The 22,764-nt window shown below is 44.0% G+C and overlaps 1 protein-coding gene across 3 annotated transcripts in view; it reads left to right on the forward strand.

The window, feature by feature from the left end:
• Positions 1 to 22,764, forward strand: part of REL (REL proto-oncogene, NF-kB subunit) — a 68,699-nt gene that overhangs the window by 12,854 nt on the left and 33,081 nt on the right. For all 3 annotated transcript variants that reach the window (XM_084829309.1, XM_084829311.1, XM_084829310.1), the window contains 3 exons: positions 3,498 to 3,640; positions 8,969 to 9,117; positions 20,140 to 20,231. In XM_084829309.1, coding sequence (XP_084685435.1) covers positions 3,498 to 3,640; positions 8,969 to 9,117; positions 20,140 to 20,231 — 384 coding nt within the window. The remainder of the gene's footprint in view (positions 1 to 3,497; positions 3,641 to 8,968; positions 9,118 to 20,139; positions 20,232 to 22,764) is intronic.

Below are 22,764 nucleotides of genomic sequence, written 5' to 3' on the forward strand. Positions count from 1 at the left end.
GTTCCACTCCTACTTGGATGGGCTATTCCATAAGGTGGTGCTGGGGGATTATTGCTCTGTCCCTTGGGGTTCCAGAGGGCTCAATTTTATCCCCCATGCTGTTCAACATCTTCATGAAACTGCTGGAGGAGTTTATCTGGAAATATGGACTGAGGTGTCACCATATGCAGATGACACAAGCTCTATTTTTACTTTTCATCAAATCCACGTGAGTCAGTGGGTGTTCTGAACCAATGCCTGAGCATGGTAATGAACGGGATGAGGGCCAATAAACTTGAGACTCAATCTAGACAAGATGTTAGTGGATGGTTCATCAGCCTGGCTAAGTAGTGTTTAACCTGTTCTGGATGGGGCATGCTCCCCCTAAAGACAGGGCTCATAGTTTGGGGGTGCTCCTGGACCCTGAACTGTCACTAGAGGCACAGGTGGACTTGGTGGCATGGAGCACCTTTTATCAACTTAAGCTGATATACCAACTGCATCCTTATCTGGGCACAGATAGCCTAGCTACAATTATCCATGCTCTGATAACCTCTTGTTCATATTACTGTAATGTGTTATACTAGGGTGCCTTTGAAAATGGTCTGGAAACTTCAGCTGGTCCAAAATAGGGCAGTGAGTTTGTTAATGGGGACTGGCCAATGTGATCATATTATACCAGTACTTTTCCATCGACACTGGCTGCCAGTCCATTTCCAAGCCCGATTCAAAATGTTGGTGTTAACATTCAAAGCTCTTAACAGCTTGGGGCCAGGTTACCTGAAGGATCGTCTCCTCCCATATACACCTGCACAAACCCTAGGATCAGCTTCAGTGGTCCTTCTCTGGGTTGTTGTTGTTCAGTCATTCATTCGTGTCTGACTCTTCATGACCCCATGGACCATAGCACGCCAGGCCTTCCTGTCCTGCGCTTTGTCCCGGAGCATGCTCAAGTCCATATTCATTGCATCGGTATGCTATCTAGCCATCTCATCCTCTGCCGTCCCCTTCTCCTTTTGCCTTCCATCTTTCCCAGCATCAGGGTCTTTTCCAGAGAGTTTTCTCTTCGCATTAGGTGGCCAAAATATTTGAGCTTCAGCTTCAGTATCTGTCCTTCCAATGAGCAGTCAGGGTTGATTTCCTTTAGGATGGACTGATTTGACCTCCTTGCAGTCTAGGGGACTCGTAAGAGTCTTCTCCAGCACCACAGTTCGAAAGCATCAATTCTTCAGTGCTCAGACTTCCTTATAGTCCAACTTCTCTGGAAGCCCCTGCCAAAAGAAGTGAGGTGGGTGGCTACTAAGAAGAGGGCCTTTTCTGTTGTAGCACCACAGTTGTGGAATGAGCTTCCGAGACAGGTTCACCTGGTGCCTACATTGTGTTCTTTCCAGTGCCAGATGAAAACCTTCTTATTTTCCAGGCATTTTAGTTTTTCAGTTTCTGTTTTATATCTGGTATTGTATCTTAACTCTTTGCACTGCTGGTAGCTTCTGTTTGGTTATTATTTTTATTTTTATACTGTAGTTTTAAACTTTTATAGTGTATGTTATCGTCTTGCATTTTATGCTTTTTAGTTGTTGTGAGCCAGTCAGAGAGCTTCAGCTATTGGGTGGTACAACAGTGTGATAAATAAATAAAGCTCCCACTGTCCTCCAGCCAGTATTCTGCAGAATGTACAAACTTGACTTTAATAGGCTGCAGCTTGGAAGTACAGCCTAGGTGTCATTTCTCTCCAGGGCGCTGGTGATTGTTTTGTTGGTGACAGTGTCGTGCAGAAAATGGGGAAAAGACAGTTAGAAAAAAGAAAAGAAGTGAAGATGATGTTTAGGATTTTGTCACTGAATTCTGCTTTCCCACATATATACACGCCCTCAGCTCATTCATGGGCACACACTCCCATGATGGCGACATTAGTTTCCAACCACAGATCAAGTCCACATAGAGGCTGGCTTATAGTAGTGGTGATGTCATCAACAGGATTAGAAACCAAAGAACTTTCTCTCTCTCTCTCTCTCTCTCTCTCTCTCTCTCAAGCCACCTAGGGCAAAACTCCAAATTGGAAACAAACAGCAAATTTGTTAATCCAAGTAGGATAAATCAAGCAGTTAGCTCTTCATGGTGGGGGGATTTTTTTAAAAGAAAACATTTAAGATTAATAACACTAACATTGTTTTCTTTTTTATTCAGTGATACACACAATTAATAAGCAATGGTTTGCATAATGAAACACATGCTAACAAATTCTAATAATTTGACCCCTCCCCCCTCAACACACGCACACACACATTCAAAACAGGAACTGAAATACAGGCGATCAAACTGCCCGACTTGCAGCATAGAGTTCTGACTTGGTTCGTTCGAAGCATTTTTACTCTGCCCTTCAGCTGAAAAGGCTCCCAGGGAGCAGCTTACATAAGAGCAATGGAAACAAGACAGTCCCTGCACGCAGGCTTACACATAAAACAGAAGGAAAAAGGAAGGAGGATTGGGGAAAGCCAACTCAGGTACCAAATCTTAAACATACATACACGTTTGTTTACAAGATTTGTGTACCACTCTATAGCTAACAAGATTCCCAAGCAGTGAACAGTAGAAAAAAGACTAAAGAATCAAAATAAAGGATTTAAAACATTTAAAATCCAATTATGTCAATAAAAGCAGGCACTGAAAGCAAAACAGTGTTGGTGCCTTCACAGAGAGAGAGCCAACGCTCTACTCCGAGTGGACTCCAGATTGACCACAGGTCTGTGCAGAATCACCAGGAACACCTGGTGACCTCCGTGACCAGGTAGGCTAGTAAGGGAGGAGGCACTCTCTGAGGTATCCTGGTCCCAAGGTGTTTAGGGTGTTATTCGCCAGTAACAGAACCTTAAGCCTGGCCCAGTAGCGAATAGGCAGCCAGTACAGTTCCCTCAGCAAAAGGCGTTACTTGCTGAAAAGGGGCAGCTCCTGACAACAGTCCAGCCACCTGAGTCCCTGGAGGTTTAGGACCCCAGGTGGGCAGGATTTCGGCCGGAGGTTCAACATTCCTGCTTTATTGCTAGATATAATTTTACAAACCAGTTTGGATTGGAAGGGAATGTATATGCTTCATGTGACCACTCTAGTCTGGAGTCTGGCACAGTTGTCATCCGTAGGATCTCAGCTTTCCCTGTTTTGAACATAAATGGGCCATTGTTATGACCATGTAATAATTGGGATATTTTGATTTTAAATATTCTTTTGATTCATTAACCCTTTTATTCTTTCCTTTACTGTGGATGTGTCTGTATATTGTAATGATGACCACTAGTTGTGAGTGTCCAAATATGATTAGTGTATTTATTCAGGAATGTTTTCAAATTTGTCTTTTCCTTGACCAATTTGGCTTTATTTTTGCTGTTTATATGTACTTCTTCTGTTCTGAATTCTTTAAGGGTTTTAGAGTCATTTTTCCTTGTTTAGAACTGTTAATCCCAGCCCTGATCTTGTGGGATAGTTAATATATATAATACTGTATTTTTCCTTTCTTTCTCAAGGTGGTCATGAGCCATACATTGAAATATGTGAGCAGCCTAGACAGAGGGGGATGCGTTTCCGGTACAAATGCGAAGGGAGATCAGCTGGTAGCATTCCAGGAGAACGCAGCACCGATACCAACCGGACCTTCCCATCTTTACAGGTATTCCTTCTTCTTACCATGGCTGTTTGCTTTTTTCCCCTTTTTCTTTTAAACAGGGAGTGGGAATATTTGTGCCCAACAGGTGAAGACATGGTGCTTTAAAGTTCATTAAGGTTGCAATCCTGGACTTACTTACCAGGGAGTAAGCCCTGCTGAATTCAGTGGGAGTTAAAAATCTGAGAAGACTTAAATAGGATTGTGTCGTAAGTTGCTTTGGGGCGGAGTTGTTGAACGTCTTTCATCCCAAGGGCCATCTGGGCAACTTTGGAGGGCTGGATTGGGACCTGAGAAGGGCCAGAGGTTGTGTACCCCTGCTCTAGGACTTCAGCTCCAGCCTGAATAGCCAGTGGTCAGGAATGCTGGGAGTTGTAGTCCGAAACACCTGGAGGGCACCAGATTAGGGAAGGCTGCTCTAGGGTTTCTTCCGACATGCAGGGCATATTGGGAAGCTGCTGGGAGGGTTAGTCCTGCCTTCTCATTTTCCTGCTTTTAAAGTTGCCAAATTGCAGTGCTGTAACCAAGCGGGCCCTGAAGGGGGAGAGAGCCCCCCACCCCAGGTGCAAATAGAAAAAGGCACTCCTAGCCACAGCTCTAACAAGAGCTGTCTGTCTCACAAGCTGTAGGCCTGGGTCAAAAGAAAGGCCCGGGATCTTTGCTTGCTCAGATAGGATAACGGCCACCCCATCGAACTCAGGTAAGTCAAGGAAGAAGAACCATAGTAATTTAACCCTAAACTGCAAAATGCTTACTAGCTTTGGATACAAAGTAGAACGAAAAACCCTCTTTCAGGGGAAGCGTTGGAGTTTCCAAGGTGAAAGCCCCCACCTCCCATCAGCCTCCTTCTGTACCGCCTGTTCCCACCATCAGCCTTCGTGTCAGCCTGTCCAGAAACAGAGTTAGTAGTGGCAATATGCACAGTCTTTTTGTTTTTCTACTGGCTGCAAAATAACACCCAAGTTGCTACTGGCTTCTAGAAAGATAAGAGGCCCAAACCAGCTGCTCTCAGAAGCTGGTGTCATCTTGAACGCTCCTCTCTGGCCCTCAGAATTGGAGCTATGAGGTGGTAGTGTAATGGATTACTTTGGTGGCTGGTGAGATTGGGGGCTGAGCGTGGGAAGGCAGAATCTGTATTTTAAGTCTCTGCATTGCTGCTAGGTTTTACTCTGGTTGTACTGTTACATTGTGGTTTTAAGCATTCATATTTTATATTGTTTTATGCTGCAGTCTGTGGTTTTACTTTTAGTGAACCACCCAGAGAGCTTCAGCTATTGGGCAATATAGAAAGAAAGAAAGAAAGAAAGAAAGAAAGAAAGAAAGAAAGAGTGCCTGAGACAGGAGCCACTTCCGACGTTCTTCCATATAGGGCTTTTTATTGTGTAGATACCCTGCCTAATTCACAGAACGTTACCGTGTGTGTGTGTGTGTGTGTGTGTGTGTTTGTGTGGCTTGTGTGTCCAGATGATATCATCTCCTGGGTTTTCCCACCACTTCTGCCATCTTTTTTTCTTGTTGCAGAAAATCCGTTAAGGAGGGAAAGACAGAATAGCTACACAGTGTCTTTTTAATTGGTAGCGGAAGGAGCTGTAGGTCTGGAAGCACCCCCCGGGCTGGTTCTGCTACCTTTCATTTATTTATTTCATTTTTATAGCTTTGCAATTCCTTTTCATCAGTGTTGGCTCAAGGAGTTGGGAGTGTCTCTATGAATTGCCCAGTCACATGTCCTACAATTTCAGTTCTGCCGTGTAACAGGGGTGGGGAGCAAATGTGAATCTCCCATCAAAGCTTTAATTCAGCCTTCCCCATGCTGGCTATGAATCATGGGAGTTGTAGTCCCACACATCTGGAGGGCTCCAGGTTGGAAAAAGCTGCTTTAGGGCACAATCCTATGCATGTTTAGACAGAAAAACATCCTACAACTCCCAGCGTTCCCCAGTAGAACCTTTTTCCACATGCATAGGTTTGCACCCTTAATTGATTACAGTGCAGTTACAGGAACTTAAGAAGTTGTCTTAGGCCGGGTTAAACTATTAGTCGTTCTACCCCAGTATTATCTTCTGTGACTGGCAGCCACTCTCCAGAGTTTCAGACAAAGGAAGCTTCCACAGTTTCTGCTACCCTTTTCCGTCTAACTGGAGATAGCATTGATTGGAGCTGGGACCCTTGTGCATGCAAAGTGTGTACATTGTGATCCCCCTGATGCAAATTTACTCAGAAGAAAGTCCCCTGGTGTTCATTATGGGTTGCTCAAGCTGCTGTCCTATGCTCACTTACCTGGGAGTAAGACCCATGGAACTCAATGAGACTTACTTCTGAGTAGATATGCATAGGGTAGCATGGTTAATCTACTGATTAAATGGTTTCAAACTTACAATCATATTAAAAAGCTGGGTGGCGTTTGCTAGCAGATAAATGCAGTGCAGAGGGATAAGTGTTAATAATCTTGCATTTGTACCATCAAGTAGTTTCCCAGTTTCTTTTAAACTTTTTTTTTGCCATTTTAGCTTGTATATTTAACTTATGCCAGAGGCTCCTACTAAAGGAAAGGGGGTAGCAGTTAGCCAGAAATGGCCTTGCAATACAACAGGCACAATAGTATTTATTTATTACATTTATATCCTGCCTTTCCCTCCAAGGGACCCAAGGTAGCTTACCTAGTCCTTCTCCTCCTGTCCATTTCATCCTCACAACAACCCTGTGTGGTAGGCTAGGCTGAAAGTCAGTGACTGGCCCAAAGTCACCCAGTGAGCTTCTTGGCTGAGTGGGGACTAGAACCCGGATCTCCATGTTGAGTGTTAGTTCCAGTCCAACACTCAACAACCCGATCCTTTCTGATGGCAATGGAGTGGGGTCTAGGGGACCAGCAGGGAGAGACAGGCTCTTTAACTTTTCCCCTGCTAGCTGTTTGTCCACTCAAAACAGTTCCCACCCAAGTATTTTCTCCTTGTGGGAGAAAAGATATGAAGACTCCATATTTTTTTCTTCTACAAGCTGGCGGTAGTGTGTGTGTGTGTGTGTGTGTGTGTGTGTGTGATGTTTGGAGTGAACCCATAGCTGACTGGGAAAGCGCTGGGATCAGCCCCACACTGGTCCTCTGTTCATTCTCAAAAGACCTTCTCAAAAAACCTTAAATTAAAAGAAACTTCTGTTCTCTCAGAAGACTCAGCCCACTCTCCCTTGCTGCCCTGCATGCCTGGAACTGCCTCTCAGAACACTTGCGTGATGGCACTTCTCTTCCTTTATTCAAATCCTTCCTCAAAATCGACATTTTCTGTGAAACCTTTGGCTAGTTCCCATGTCCTACTGTAACCTAGCCTGTAACCGAGCCTGAGCACGTGCACCTGACACAACCCCATATTCCTTCCCTATTTACCCCTGCCTTCACTTCCTCTGTAGTTTCCCCTGTATCAAATTTTAGATTGTGAGCTCCTTGAGGCAAGGACCTGCCTTCTTGTACACAGCAATGGGCCATCTGTTTATATAGTACTATTTATATAGTACTGGCAATGCTGACAGTACTATATAAATATAGCCATAATAATAACTACTAAGGAAAGGAAAGGTTCCTCTTGTGCAAGAACTGGGTCTTTACTGACCCCTAGAGGGACGCTGCTGATGCAGAGTATAGCGGGGTGGTTTGCCATTGCCTTCCCCAGTCGTGACTACCTTTCTCCCAGCAAGCTGGGTCCTCATTTTACCGACCTCGGAAGGATGGAGGGCTGAGTCGACCTGAGCCAGCTACCTGAGACCTGGCTTCTGCTGGGATCGAACTCAGGTCGTGGGGAGAGTTTCAGTTGCAATACTGCCACCTACCACTCTGCGCCACACGAGGCTCTAATAATTACTAAGCCACCCCTCTAATGCTCCTTTCCATTAAAAATGGTGTGTGGGAGGAATCCCTGAACATAATGCAGTTTGGCCCTTGGTTGGGAATAGCTGAAGTCTCACTGATTTCTATAGGAATTGGTTGTGACTCTCTTTTGTTGACTTGTACCCAGTAGGCTGACCATGTGTTACTTAGAAATGTTTTTTATGATCTGCCCTTCTGCGTGGCACTCAGTCATCTACCATCAAAGGGATGGATCAGGTCCACAGCCAGTGAGCTTTAGCTGTGCTACAACATGAGCTTCCTATCTGAAGCCCTGGGAAAAAACTGGGAACAATTGGGGGGAGGGGAGACAGATAAACTAGGAAAAAGGAAATTAGGAAAAAGGAAATTTGGGGGAAACCCATTTTTTTCTGGACTTTTTCTGCTTTCTCCCCCATTTTTCCATTTTTTTCCAGCCCATCACATCTGTAGGTCTTTGCCAAATGGATTCACTAGGCACTCGTTTCTTCTCCTTGTAAATTGTACTGTGATGGGAAACTTTGCATCTTGAAAATAGTTCTCTTCTATGCAACTTTTTAAAAAAGTACAGGAGCCCTTTCCGGATCTAGATTTGGCATTCGATGGTGGATTCACATATGGAGACACAGAAGCCAGGACAACTATTGAGAGAGATGATTCTGCACATCAGATGAACTGAATGTGTATTTTGGGCCTGTGGCTAGTACAGAGTAAGCTGCCTTATACCGATTCAGACCGTTGGTCCATCTATCTCAATATCATCTATAGGAGCCTTTCCCAACCAGATGAGTTGGATTACAACTCCCAGAATCCACCCGCCAACATAACTCCCAGCACACCCCTCAGCCAGTCTTCCCCAACTTGGTGTCTTCCAAATGGATTGGACTACAGTTCTCAGAATCCCAGATTCTGGGAGTTGTAGGTCAACCCATGTGGAAGGTACCAGGTTGGGGAAGACTATTCTCCAGTGACAGGAAGCAGCTGTCCAGGGATTCAGAGTGCTTCCAGACAAGGCTTTTATCCTCCAATCGCCCTGCCTCAAACATGGAATTTTACAGGGGGTCCACATGTCTTTGTCGTCTTAATTATTTATTTCATTTCTATGCCGCCCAGTAGCCAAAGCTCTCTGGGTGGTTCACAAAAATTAAGTCTTCCATTTATAACCCTCCTCTGTTTTACCTAGTGCTCCTTTCATCTTTATCTCTTGCCAGAAAATTCAGTGAAAGAGAAAAAAGATGGAATAGGTGCACAGTACCTTTTGATTGGTAGTGCTAAGAGCCCTCTGTCTGGAAGCATCCTCCGACAGGGGTCGTGCTTGGAGCCATACCCGGAAAGGCCAAGGCTTGGACCTGGGACCTTTGACATGCAAAGCGTGCAGTCTGTCCCTCAGCCACGGCCTCTCCCTTGTAGTCTGATGATGTTGTGACATTTTTTGTTGAAGGATGGTGATGATGAAGATGATGATTCCCTTTTTTCCTTTGCAGATTTTGAACTACTTTGAGAAAGTAAAAATCAGAGTAACGTTGGTAACCAAGAACGAGCCCTATAGGCCTCATCCCCACCGGCTGGTCGGAAAAGATTGCGAAAACGGTTACTATGAAGCTGAATTTGGGCCAGAACGCAGAGTTCTGATGTGAGTAGTGGTATTTCTTATGCGTGGCTGGGGACGGAACTAATTTGCAAGGTGGGCTTACTGTGAGCTCTTCGAACTTGTGCTTCAAACTTGCCTTCCTCACTTGAACTCTCAGATGAACATACCAGCAAACTGAACACTGGTTCAACCCCTGCAGCCTTGTCCAAGTTGTCTGCTTGATGATTCCATACTTTACTACTACTATGACCTACTCCTCAGTTGGGGAACATTGGTAAGACACCCCAAGAGGAGTTTACCCTGCCACGCAAACACTGTTCCCAAACCTGGCATCTTCCAGATGTGTCGGACCACAACTTTCAGCCTCCCCAGACAATGACCATGCTGGTTGGGGATTATGGAAGTTGGAGTCCAATAACATCTGGAGGTTGGCAGGAACCCTACTCCAGATAGACATTTGGATCCTGCTCCTAGTCCAGGATTTCTGCTGATCAAATAGATTTTGCAGGAAGGCAAGCAAAGATGAGACTACAGCCCTCCTCCCTGCTACAGGCTCAATCAACACGTGGAGGAGAAAGAGAAAGATCATAGCCACTGGTCTTGTCTCCTGACCTATGGGTATCTCCCAGTCACATCCCACGAGCTCCCCTGACTTCCACATATTATATGAGATGTAGGAATAGTCCCTGCCTATGCACTCTTGCTTGCTCTGTGTCGGATTTAAGAGTGCATGCTCCTCAGGGCAGGGATCTGTTCCATATGCTCTGTAAGGCATGATGTACACTAACGGCAGTATAATAAAAAATATATGAAAAAAATAAATACACCGAACACCTGTATGGTCCTGTGTGTGTGTGATTCCACCAGGATTCCTGATCGCAAATATGGGCCCTGAGCATGTACAGGTTGCCATTGGATGTAGTAGCTTGCTGCTATAGAAAATCAAACTCCTTTGACTACACTATCTGTAGATGCAGAAAAGGCCTTCCAGTGCCAACAGGTTGTATTTACATTTCATTGTGGGGGGAAAAATTGGCTTCCTAAACTCTTTATTCAATGCATAATTTTTTGGTATAAAAAACATGCATTGTGTTAATGACAGATGGACTCGAATCTCAACCATTTCTGCTGTGTCAGGCAAGTGTGTTGAACCTCTGGCCCAGGGACCAAATCTGGCCTGTCTAGGGTCCCAGTCTGGCTATCTGGGGTTCCCGCAGATGGCTGAGCATCTCCCCTACGAGAAAGGTTACAACAGCTGGAACTGTTTCACTTGGCGAAAAGGCGAGTAAGGGGAGACATGATAGAGTGTACAAAATTATGTATGGTGTGGAGAAAGTGGATAGGGAGACATTTTTGTGAACCACCCAGAGAACTTCAGCTGTTGGGCGGTATCAAAATGAAATAAATAAATAACTCCTTTTCTCTCTCACTCTCATAATACTAGAACCCAATGGGGTCATCCCATGAAGCTGATTGGTGGGAGATTCAGGACAGATAAAAGGAAAGACTTCTTCACATAGCACAGAGTTAAACTATGGAATTCGCTACACAAGATGTAGCGATGGCCACCAATTTGGATGGCTTTAAAAAGGGGCTAGACAAATTCCTGGAAGAGAAGGCTATCTATGGCTACTGGTCTTGATGGCTATATGCTACCTCCAGTATCAGAGGCAGTATTCCTATGTACACCAGTTGCTGGGGAACATGAGTGGGAGAGTGCTTTTGATCTCATGCCCTGCTTCTTGGTTGGCCGCTGTGTGAACAGAATGCTGGTGTGGTCCAGCAGGGCTCTTGTGTTGTTCTTATGCCCTTTTCCCCATCCGCTGATCATTTGGTGGTTTCCCGGCATTTGTGTGTGCATCCCCCCCCCATTCTAAAACATTGAAATGCCTCTCCTAAGGCTTAGTTACTGGCTGTAATGTGCTAGTGTTTTGGCCCCTCTCCTTTTGCTTTGCCCACCCACCACTGGAATGCAGCCCCCGAGCTTCTCCAAACTGAATTTCGCCTGTGGGCTGAAAGAGGTTCAACACTCTTGGCATAGGGGAGTGGGCATAGCTGTCCCCCTTTCTTTGTAATTTAGCCTTGGAATTGCCAGCATGTGCCATTGGGCCACTGGCAGAGAGTCAAAGAATGAGGACATAAGATTCACCTGTCTGCATATGATGCACTGCTCACCATCTCTCCTCCTGAGGAAATGTTTGGAACTCATCTATCTTTTTGGCACATTATCTGGTTACAAGATAAATTGGTTGAAACCAGAAGATTTAAACACAGCAAAACGAGATTTTGACAAATGGCCCTTTCACTGGCAACCTGAGTATATAACATACTTACGGATACTGGTTGCAAAAAACAATGTAATTTTTTGAAAACCAGTTCTGATTTTTTAAAAATTACCATTTATACCAGCTGATATCAATAAATGTCTGTCTGTGAACCTGTTTCTATGGGGCTGGATCCGCCATCAAAATAAAAACTGCACCCTGCTTAAAACTGCATTTATTTGCGAAGGGGAGCACTAACCAGATACTGATATATTTAAAGTAGACAAAATCTTTTCACATGGGCCTCTTTGGGTAGATCTCAAATTGCATCCAAGAAACCAAAAGCAAAAAAAGGGGTATCTCAATTTTCTTAATTTGCATGCTTCTCATAACCCCTTTATACTTACACAAGAGGCCAGGTGGGTGAAGAAAGCAGCATCAGGTGGTTGGGTTCCCCATGGGCAACATCTCTGGACACCAGCTAAAGATATGTCAACTTTCACTTCAATTTAAGGTGCAATCCAATGCATGTTTAGACAGAAAATAGTCCAAGTGCTGGCTGGGGAATACTGGGAGTTGTTGGACTATTTTCTGTCTTAGCATGCATAGGATTGCACCCTTAATGTTTGGTGTTTTGGCCCCGCCCCTTTGCTTTTGGCTCTGCCCACTCCTGGAACGCAGCCCCCGAGAGCATTCCTGAAATGGAATCTGGCCCTCGGCTGAAAGAGGTTCGACATCCCTGCCCTAGTTGGTCTTTTTGCACCATGTTCCACTCTACTCCATATTTCTAGTGACTGCTGAGCACCTGACACAACCCCTCATTTTGTCCATGCAAAAATGTGCAGTAAACAAATGGGGAGGATTTGTGTGTGGGTTGAGTGATTGATACCTCTGAGCGTTAGAATCTGGACAGAGGTTGCTCACCACAGGTAGGACAGCAGCCCTGCAGAGACCATAATATATATGCCCAACGGTCCTGGGCTCACGGCCATCCAGAACTGAGGCCACATAGGGGTCTGCCTGGGGTAACATGTGCCTTTTTATTTAGTCCATATATGTTACCCCCACGGTGATGTATTCTGATTTGCCCATGCAGCAGATTTTCTTGTACATCCGGTCCAGCTGAGCTTGGCATGAAGTCAGATCCTGGACAAGCATGCCAGCAGATGACCTTAGGGGTGACCCAGTGTAGATTATTGTAAGAGTGGGCCCTCTTGAGCCTTCTGCATCAGTTGAAGAACTTGCAGACCTGAGGGAGTGCCTTCACCCATACTCCCTGTCCCCTTGGATCTGGGGGTGAGACCTTACTCCACAGTCTGCCTTTGTATTCAGGTGAGATTGGCCAAGACAGGGCCTTTTCTAGGTGTCTATGATTTCATTGGCTTTGAGAACCGCTATGATAGGAGTTGTTACAACTTGGCTGGATATTTATGACATGGCTGAATGGGTTGCTGGATGTTTAGTTCAATTATGTTCTTTAGGATTTTGGAGGAGTTTAAGTGATTTTTGTTCAAGTGTAATTTTAGTGTGACTTTATACTGTATTTCCCTTTCAGTATTTATGCCGAGATAAACGCTAGAAATAAAATATTTTAGATATCTGCGGATCAAGGCCAGTATATCTTCTGGACAGTTTATTCTGACTGTTTAACAACTGAGCATTATAGTTAATTCAAAAAATGGCTAAAAAAAAAAAAATCTTCTAACGAGGTTAAAAAATCAATTCCAATTTGGGAACTGTTGTGTTTTTTTTTAGATCGGTATGCCCAAAGTATGCAAAATTGAGACCCCAAACTTTTTCCTTGGGTATGTTTTCCAAGGAATGCATTAAGAGAAATAAAAAATCCAGCTAGATTTATTCCAGAGGGAAAGCTATGCTGGTTTCTTATCTTAAAAGAGGGATAGGCTACCCGCCACCCTATGGTGCATTCTCATCAGACCCATGGCCTCCCTTCCTCACTCCTGCCCCTCCTTCCTCACTCCTCTTCAGCACGTGTCTGTGCTGGATGGGGAGAAAGGGAAGTCTCTTTCTCTCAACCTAGTAAAGAAGCCAGGCTAGCTGCCAGAGCAGAGATAACGGAATCTGTTCATGCTCGAGCCGCCAGGGGTATTTCCATGCTTGGCAGGAAAACGCAGCGGGGAAAGTGTGCTCCATTGGGAGCCACCATCTGAAGGTTCCTTGAATGCCTTAAAGCATTGGTAGTTCCTGAAGGCTTCCCTGCTTCGTGCCCTTGTGTCGGGAAAGGAGCAGACTGTAGTCCACAAAAGCTTATACTGCAATAAATCTGTAGTTGCTAAGGCTCAAAGACAGTTTTATTGCAGCATACACTTTTGCAAGCTGGAGCCTTCTCTCTCTTTGCTGCTTCCCTAAAAGTCACTATTATTCAACAGATGCAAAAGTTGAAAGGGAGACTCAACTGTGAAATTGCCAAGCTAGAATATATCTGCAAGTTTGATTCAACTTATTTTGGTCTTAATCGCGACTGGGGATTTCTCACCCACTGTAAGGGGTTAAACGAACCTGGCAAAGTTACATCATTGCTAATTATTGCTGTTGTAAATTATTACTTTGTGTCTCTTGCATACATCTGAGCTTTGCATAGAAATATCACAAACTGAACGTGGCCTTTGCCTTTATTGTTTACACACACATACACCCTTATCTGTGTCTGTGTATATCTGTCAAGTGGGAATAATACTTCTTACTCTGATAAATGCATTCTAAACCAGAAAAGCTTGTGAAACAATAAGGGATCACTGATGCCACTACTGTGTACAGTTCTGGTTGCCACACCTAAAAAAAAAAATATTGTGGAGCTGGAAAAAGTGCAGAAAAGGGCAACTAAAATGATCAAGGGGCTGGAGCATCTCCCCTATGAGAGAAGGTTACAGCAGCTGGGATTGTTTAGCTTGGAAAAAGGAGGGTAAGGGGAGACATGATAGAGGTCTACAAAATTATGCTTGGTGTGGAGAAAGTGGATAGGGAGACATTTTTCTCCCCCTCTCACAATACTAGAACCCAGGGTCATCCTATGAAGCTGATTGGTAGGAGATTCAGGACAGAGAAAAGGAAGGACTCTTCACACAGCACATAGTTAAACTATGGAATTCGCCACCACAGGATGTAGTGGTGGCCACCAATTTGGATGGCTTTAAAAGGGGGTTGGACAAATTCCTGGAGGAAAAGGCTATCAATGGCTACTTGTCTTGATGGCTATGTGCTACCTCCAGAACTGGAGGCAGTGAGCCTCTGTACACCAGTTGCTGGGGAACATGGGTGGGAGGGTGCTGTTGCGCTCATGCCCTGCTACCACATCCTGTGGTAGCGAATTCCATAGTTTAACTATGCACTGTGTGAAGCAGTCCTTCCTTTTAGCTGTCCTGAATCTTTCACCAATCAGCTTCATGGGATGACCCCATTGGGTTCCAGTATTTTGAGTGTCTCCCTATCCACATTCTCCACACCATGCATAATTTTGTGCACTTCTGTCATGTCTCCCCTGAGGTCCCCCACCCCTGCAGTTGACTAACTAAACTAGTCTTTCTGAGCATTATAATCCATGCTGCATTCAAGAGTTTGCTCTGTGATAGTTCCAGGCATTCAAGCTCAGAAATAGCAGTGCTTTGGATGACTGGCCTGAGACGCCTCTTTTACAACGTGCTCTAATTTCTCATATTGCACAGTATTATCAGGCATTCAGCTTCCTATTTTGCCTCCTCCCTGGGGTGAGGTGATGTCATGGGTTTTCCATGTGGGAAAGAATCAGGTTGCTGGAGGTAGGTGGGGAGAGTCCCTTGAACTTGCCTTGTGACCTGATACCATCACATGCAAATTAAGAAGCTCTGCCTCTCAGAATCTGATGAGATCAAAAAACTGGCTGTGTGGAAGCAACCCTTTCTGTTGATCACATGGTCCAACATTGCTCCTTTCTGGAAATCCTAATGCTGTCCTTCCCCAACCTGGTCCCCTCTGGATGTGTTGGATTACAATTCCCATAATCCAGCCTGCTGGGGGGCTACAACTCCCACAGTCCACCAGCCAACACATCCAGAGGGAACCAGGTTGGAGAAGGCTGTCTTATGCCAATATGCTCAATCTTCACCAGTGTGTGTGTATACGGTTTTAAAAAATGCAACCACAATTATGTCTATGTCTAAATTGTTGAAAATTTCAATGTTTTTATAGTCTCTGACTATAGCCATTGTTGAAAATATTAAATAAATATTTAAATATAAATATATTAGGAGATTGTTGCCTCTGTGGGCATGTGTGAAAGATCATACTGTTTTAGAACTACTTCCATTATTAATGTTCTTTACTCAGTTTTAAAGGGGTGTGTGTGGGGGTGTCTGAAGACTAGATTTGCAGTCCTGTGCACATTTATTTCAGAGTAAGCCCCATTGAACTCAGTGGGGATTACTTCTGAGTAAACATGCCTAGGAAAGGGCAGTTCACAATTAAAAGAACGTTACAGCACAATCCTATACATGTCTACTCAGAAGCAGGCCCCACTGAGTTCAGTGAAATTTACTGCTGGGCAGATTGGTATAGGATTCAGCTGTAATCAGCCTGGTGCCTGGTTTTTAATTAGTTTTACAGCGTAATCCTACGTATTTCTACTCAGAAGGAAGTCCTAGTAACTTCTGTGGGACTTACTCCTGTGTAAGTGTGGATATGATTGTAGCCAGATTTTTTTAATCAGTAGATTGATCATCTAAAGCAGGGGTGGGCAACATGCCCCCCCATAGCCTTGAGTGTGGTCCCCACCCCCCTGCTGCCGCCCCCCCCACTGTTGAAAATTAGCATTGCAGTGGCAAACTACTAGAGAGACTAGAAGTGCCACATTTAGCCCAGAGTGGTTTGCTGCTGAATTTTGGTGGCAAACCGCTGATTTTTTTTTTTTTTGCTGCTGCAGGTGGTGCAGTGACAGGACTGTGGCCCCCAGTTGAGTCCAGGGGCTGGAAATTGGGCTCTGATCTAAAGTTTAGTTGATTTAACTGAGGGCTGATTCTAATCAGTAGGACCACAATTTAAGAGCATGTTTTTTAATTTCTTCTTGGGCTATTTTGGTGTATTACCGTGATAAGAAATGAAATAAAATGTATTTCCACTTAACAATGACTTATGAGTTATTTAATAAAGTATATTATGTTACCCTTTGGTACCTGAAAAATACATTCACATTTAATTGATTGATTATTTGGTTCAAAGGCCTCGGATTAGTCAGCTGATAGCCCTGTTTTAAACTTGAGTAACTCAGGACGCAATCCAATGCATGTTGAGACAGAAAAAAAGTCCTACAACTCCCAGCATTCCCCAGCCAGCCATGTTTAGTAGGTCTGTTAAATTATTAAGCAACTGTTTGTTTATTTATAATATTTTTATATCACTTCTCCACAGAAGTACAACAAATCAAAATAAAACAAGAATAATACCATGAAAACGTTAAAAAATCAAGGATAAAACCATGCTAAAATGTTAAGACAACATTATGATCACTAAAAGCAGTTTAAAAGGCCAGACTGAGAAGTCTTAACACCTTTTAGAAAAGTCAGGGCAGGGGCCAATAATAACTCTGAAGAGAGTGCATTCCATAGTTTAGGGCTTTGAAGATTAAAACCAGCACTTTGAATTGAGCCCAGATAGCAGTAGTAACAAGGGCAGATCTTTCAGTATTGGGGTAATATAGCCTTGGTACCATGCACTGATTAGCACTCTAGCTGCCGGTTTTTGCACTAAGAGCTTTTCTACATGAGCCTTTTAATTGGCTGTTAATCCGCTGTACCTAGTTTCAGTTTTGTCACAGAATTGAGATTTGAGCACTACATGAAGTGTTGCCTTTCCTGCTTTTCCGCTACATAATCCCTAGGTGGCACTGTGGTAAAGCGGAATAGGACAAATACACAAGTGAAAAAAGCTGGTTCTTTCACTTTTACAATTACATACCACATTTGTCCTGCTCTAAAAAAGCTTGCAGAAAGTGTTCTTTAGATGCAGAAGTGTAACTGGAGAGTCATAACTTCATCTAAAGAACCTGTAAACAGCTGTGAGCAAGGAATGATGAGCATATGTTAAATACCTTGTGTAGAAAAGCCCCAGGAGCTTCCAGATGCTCTTCAAGGGTAAAAAAAAGTAAAGGTAAAGGTGTCCCCAACCAGTTGTGTCCGACTCTAGGGTGTGGTGCTCATCTCCATTTCTAAGCCGAAGAGCCAGCGTTGTCTGAAGACCCTTCCGTGGTCATGTGGCCGGCATGACTGAACACCGAGGTGCACGGAACGCTGTTACCTTTCCCGCCGAGGCGGTACCTATTTATCTACTTGCAATTTCTTGCTTTCAAACTGCCAGGTTGGCAGGAGCTGGGACTGAAGGCAGGAGCACACTCCGTCACGTGGCACTCGGGTCTCGAACTGCTGTCCTGCCGACCTTCCGGTCTGCAGTTCAGCGTCTTAACCACTAAGCCACCGCGGCCCAGACCCACACAAAATGCATTGCAATAGTCTATGTGTGACATGACCAAGGCATGGATAATTACTGCCAAATCAGACCAACTCAGGGAGGTTACAGCTGGCGCTCTAAACATACTTGAGCAAACACACTCCTTTCCACTGCCACTACTTGAAAATCCAGGGACAGTGCAGGATCGAGGGGCACTCCCAAGCTATGAATGCGATCTTTCAGGGAAAAGCGCAGCTGCTTTCAGAAGAAGTTGAATCCCAATCTCCAAGACAGACTTTCTACTGACCAACAGCTTGTTGTCTAGAGTTATTTAGTTATCCTTTAACTCACTCATCAGTTAAATTTGAATCTTTTTGCATATTACCAAAGCTTGATGCCTTTTTGAGATATTGAAATAAGTGTTGAGAAATCTTAGAATTTAATCAACAAAAGGTTACTACTTCTTAGAAATCTGATTTTCAGTATTTTCTGTTTCATTCTCTGTTATAGTAACATATGAGAATGAAAAGACACAGGTTTTGCTGACCTACTAAGAAAATAATTTCAGCTTGAAGGCTTTGCAGTTCTGTATTCTATGCATCCTAATTAACTTGCTTGTGTTTGATGGCTTTATTTTTTTCAGACTGTGTTTAGCCCATGTTCGTTGTACTGAAAAATGATATAAAAATAAAGTTAACAAAATACAGAAAAGCCAAAACCCAGACTTCTTCCCACAGTCCAGATTGTCCCTATGACTGGCAAGGCTGGGTCTCTGGCACTGCTCTTGGTACCTGCTAGGCTCCCTGCCTCTCCTGAATTTTATTACATTTTTAAAGATTTTATTTTTTGAAGTGAGGTGTTGGGATGCTGCAAAACAAAGGGAGTCTTTGGGTTCAAAGGAGTGGTTTTGTGTTTTTGAGCTCAGACCCCCACCTCTGCCTTGTACTTAGGGCAAGCTACTTTTCTTTTAGTCTCTCCAGTTTGCCTTCTGAGAAATGAGTGTTCTGTGACCAGCCATGCCCGTGATGGCAGCCGTTTTATGAGTGGGCAAGCCCCCCTGCCCATGGCAGCTATTTTGTGGGAGTGCCCACAACACTCAACATTCCAAATGTGCCCCCAAAAGTTGGGAGCCCCTGAGCTAAACACTCTCTCCTCTCTTTCTGCTGTGTTCAGTTTGCAGGTCGGTGCTTAAATTGCCAGGGGGGGAGGGTAAGAGGGGGGGTCGTGTTCCTCTGCTTCTTGTGATGGCCCCCTTAACTACCATTTTTAGAAAGCTACAAGGGCATGCTTCTGCCAAAATTGGAGAGAAACAAGGTGGTGGAGCATGTTGATTTCCTTATAAGGCCCCCTACATCCTCCCCCCACCCCCATAATTCAAAAACTGGTTCAGATGTCCCAGGGACCTCTTGTGCCCCTGGTTATGTGCTACTGTGTCAAAACAGGAGCAGGGAAAATGACTGTCTGGATAAACACCCGGTAGGGTGTCATAAGCAGGGCATGTCTGCACTACTTAAGCAGGTTCAATAACTATTCTCTTTCCCCAGGGATTCTTGGGCACTCTAGTTTTGGGCGGGGAGGGAGGTGCTCTGGATTTCTAATGCTTCGAATTCTGAGCACCCTTATCCAAGCTACAATTCTCAGGATCCTTTGGAGGAAGCTATGACAATTAAAGCGATACAAAGCAAGCTCCAATTTGTAGGGCAGATATGTTCAACTTATTTCTCTGATTTTGTGTTCTGATCAGTTGCGATGGTTTTGGTTGCCTTTTTAGCCATTGTTGTAGTTTTATTGTATGGTATTCAGATTGGAAAAACAGTCCTGAAATTCCTCCAAGATATAAAGTGAACATCAAAACACCATTTGAGTGCCCCCAGTTCATTTTTGGGATGAGCAGAAGGCTCCCTGCCTCTCCTGAATTTTATTACATTTTTAAAGATTTTATTTTTTGAAGTGAGTATTCCATCCCTAAACAGGAATATGGAAAGATGGTCCTAGCTGTGGTCTAATCTAGCACTGCTGTTCTTGTGTTCTTATGTACTACTTTAGGCTGCTGCTAAGAGATGCATCAACTCTTGTTCCTGACAACCTTCCTTTAAAACAAAAAAAGTAACCGTGTTCTTCGCTATTTTTGCATTTGAAGGTTTCAAAATGGATGACACAGGCACACTAACACATTTGCAGCTTTATGACCTTTCTAAGTATCATGAGATTTATTATGGTTCTCTGTCTCAAATCTTCCTGTTATGGATGGAGGGACTATGTCAGAATTAGGCTTTTTGACAATAATTAATTTTGGTTCCAATGTTGTGCTGCTGCTGCTGTTTTATTCTTTTAAGCTGCTAACTGCTACCTGTATATGCTCCAGTTTTCAGAATCTGGGCATCCAGTGTGTGAAGAAGAGAGAACTCAAGGAATCCATCATCTCCCGCATTACAAAGAAGATTAACCCCTTTAGTGGTAAGTAAGCACCATCAATTAGCTGCTTCAAAGACAGCTAAGAGACTTTAGCATGTTTACATTTGATAATGTGGATGAATTTCTGAAGTGCTGATTTCTTGGAATGGATCAAACCACATTGAATGGCAGACTGGAACAGCTACCTGCCAGTGGATCTGCTTGTGAGTCAGCACCACTGCCTGATGCTTGAGAGATGTCAGGCTTGGGTGCTTACCTCAAATAATCCCTGTATTTGTTCTTGTGTGCATGGCCTGAAATCATGCAAAGAGTATTATGGGAGTGAAGGATAAAGGAAGGGCAATATGACAAACTTTAAGATGGAGGGCAGATCCTCTTCACACATTAGTTTTTTTAGGTGTACTGTACACCAAAGGTATTTTAAATGTACACCTAAAAACGTAAAGTGTACACAGTCACAGACAATGCCTGGGTTCCCACAGCATGCTATCCCACACTCAAGTGGATGAGTGTGGGTTGTTGTTTAACTGTGGGTTGTTTTTTGAACCATGGGTTAGTGCATTGTCCAAACCCAGGACATTTTCCACAGGATGGCTTGTTAACCATGCAGTGTGGCTTGTTAACCAGCCTGAACAACCCAACAATGAACCATATGTTCTCGAAGTGGCTTGTTTGGGAAAAAAAAAAATAAGCCCACACTGCATGGTTAACAAGCCACCTTGCAGAAAATGTCATGAGTTTGGACAAGACACTAACCCACGGTTTAGCAAACAAATCCACAGCTCAACAACAACCTGCACTCAACCACTGAGTGTGGGTTAACGTGTTGTGTGAACCCAGCCAGAGAGAGAGAGAGAGAGAAAATGCTGCACAGGCAATTGAAACCATAGGCCTTGCTTCAGTCAGCCAATGAATTTGGAGTGATGGGCTGATTATGTATATGTGACACACTGTTACATACTTGTGAATTGTGCAACATGTCAGCTGAGCATATTGCACAATTCACTGCAGCAAGTCACAATGGAACACAAGAATCTGCCTTATATCTGTTTGTCCATCTGGGCCAGTATTGCCTGCTTTGACTAGCAGAATGTCCCAAGTTCAATCTACAGCATTTCCAGGTAGGGCTGGAAAAATTCCTGCCAGAAACCCTTGAGAGCTGCTGTCAGTCAGTGTCGGCAGTACTGGGCTAGGTGGTCCAATATTTTGATCCATTAAAAGGCGGCTTCCTATTAACTGTTAACTGCTTACCTGAACTTTTTTTAGCTGGAGATGCCAGGGATTGAACCTGGTACCTTCAGCGTGCAAAGCAGGTGCTCTACCACTGGTCTATGGTCCATTTCCAAAGGAGAGCATGGAGCACAAAGCAGAATTGCTCCCCTCACCATACGATGCTTTCACCAAAAGGTTGAGCTCATCATATGATGGCCACTTTGTTGCCCATTTTACATACTGGGGAAAGGGACAACTCACCACCCATCTGCAGTGTATGACAGGGCAAAGCTTACGTCATGCCGCTAGTCCTCTGCCATTGATTCATAGATGCAGTGACCCAGTTTTTGTTGCAGTGTTCAGGCTTAATTCTGTTAACTGCCTCTTGTTTGCTGTGGAAGATCAAGGGGCAAAGCAGGAGGTTAAAAAATGAGAGAGGTAGCTGTTTAGATGAGGCCAGTATGGTGGCTTGGAGTTGTTTAGTTCTCTAGTTGTAACATATTTGTGTGTGCTGTGGTACCATGATAATACAGAAAGAATGTGGCATTGGATACAGGATTTAGGTTGCTGGGAACTCAGCTTTCTTTTTTCTAAAGCAAGTTTCTAGGCCTAATGGATACAGAGACATGTGTACTAGTAAATCTCAGAGGCACAACAAGAGGTTAAAAACCACTGTGAAAATACACAACACGGAAAGAAAACAGCAGCTTTGTTCTTTATTCCCAATGTGTTTCGATATATATTCTTTTTTCAAGGGAAGAAAGGTCTTATATTCCTAACAAATAATATTCTTATATCTTATATTCTCCCACACTGGAGGCCTTTAAGACGAGGCTGGACAGCCATTTGTCAGGGATGCTCTGACTTGGATTCCTGCATTGAGCAGGGGGTTGGACTCGATGGCCTTGTAGGCCCCTTCCAACCCTACTATTCTATGATTCTATGAATAATAATAACCCTTGGCATTTTAATAGCACTTATAAGTGTTCAAACAAAGTGTTTGGCATGCATTATCTTGCTGTAATCCTTACAACAGTCCTGTAACGTAGGTCAATATTATTATCCCCATGTGAGACTGCAACCTAATGTTGCTGTGAGGCGTGCTCTTTTTGTACTTCTGCAAACTTTGGGGCTTGCCCTAAACATGTCAATTCCTCCCTCTTGGTGTTCAGTTGCCCTGTTTTGGATACAAATCAGGTAGCACTCACCAGCTGACAGGTTTGTACCCAAAACAGGGCACAAATTCTTTTCTGGCTCGACCGAGTTCCATGGTGTGTATGTCTCACTTTGCATCTTGTGCATTTTGTTTGGAAGATTCTGCAACTTACATGAATTCGTGAGCAATGTCCACAAATTATGGCCT

Source organism: Heloderma suspectum, chromosome 1, assembly GCF_057233095.1.
Source record: "Heloderma suspectum isolate Gila_16-S chromosome 1, 16-S_ref, whole genome shotgun sequence".
Taxonomy (NCBI): domain Eukaryota; kingdom Metazoa; phylum Chordata; class Lepidosauria; order Squamata; family Helodermatidae; genus Heloderma; species Heloderma suspectum.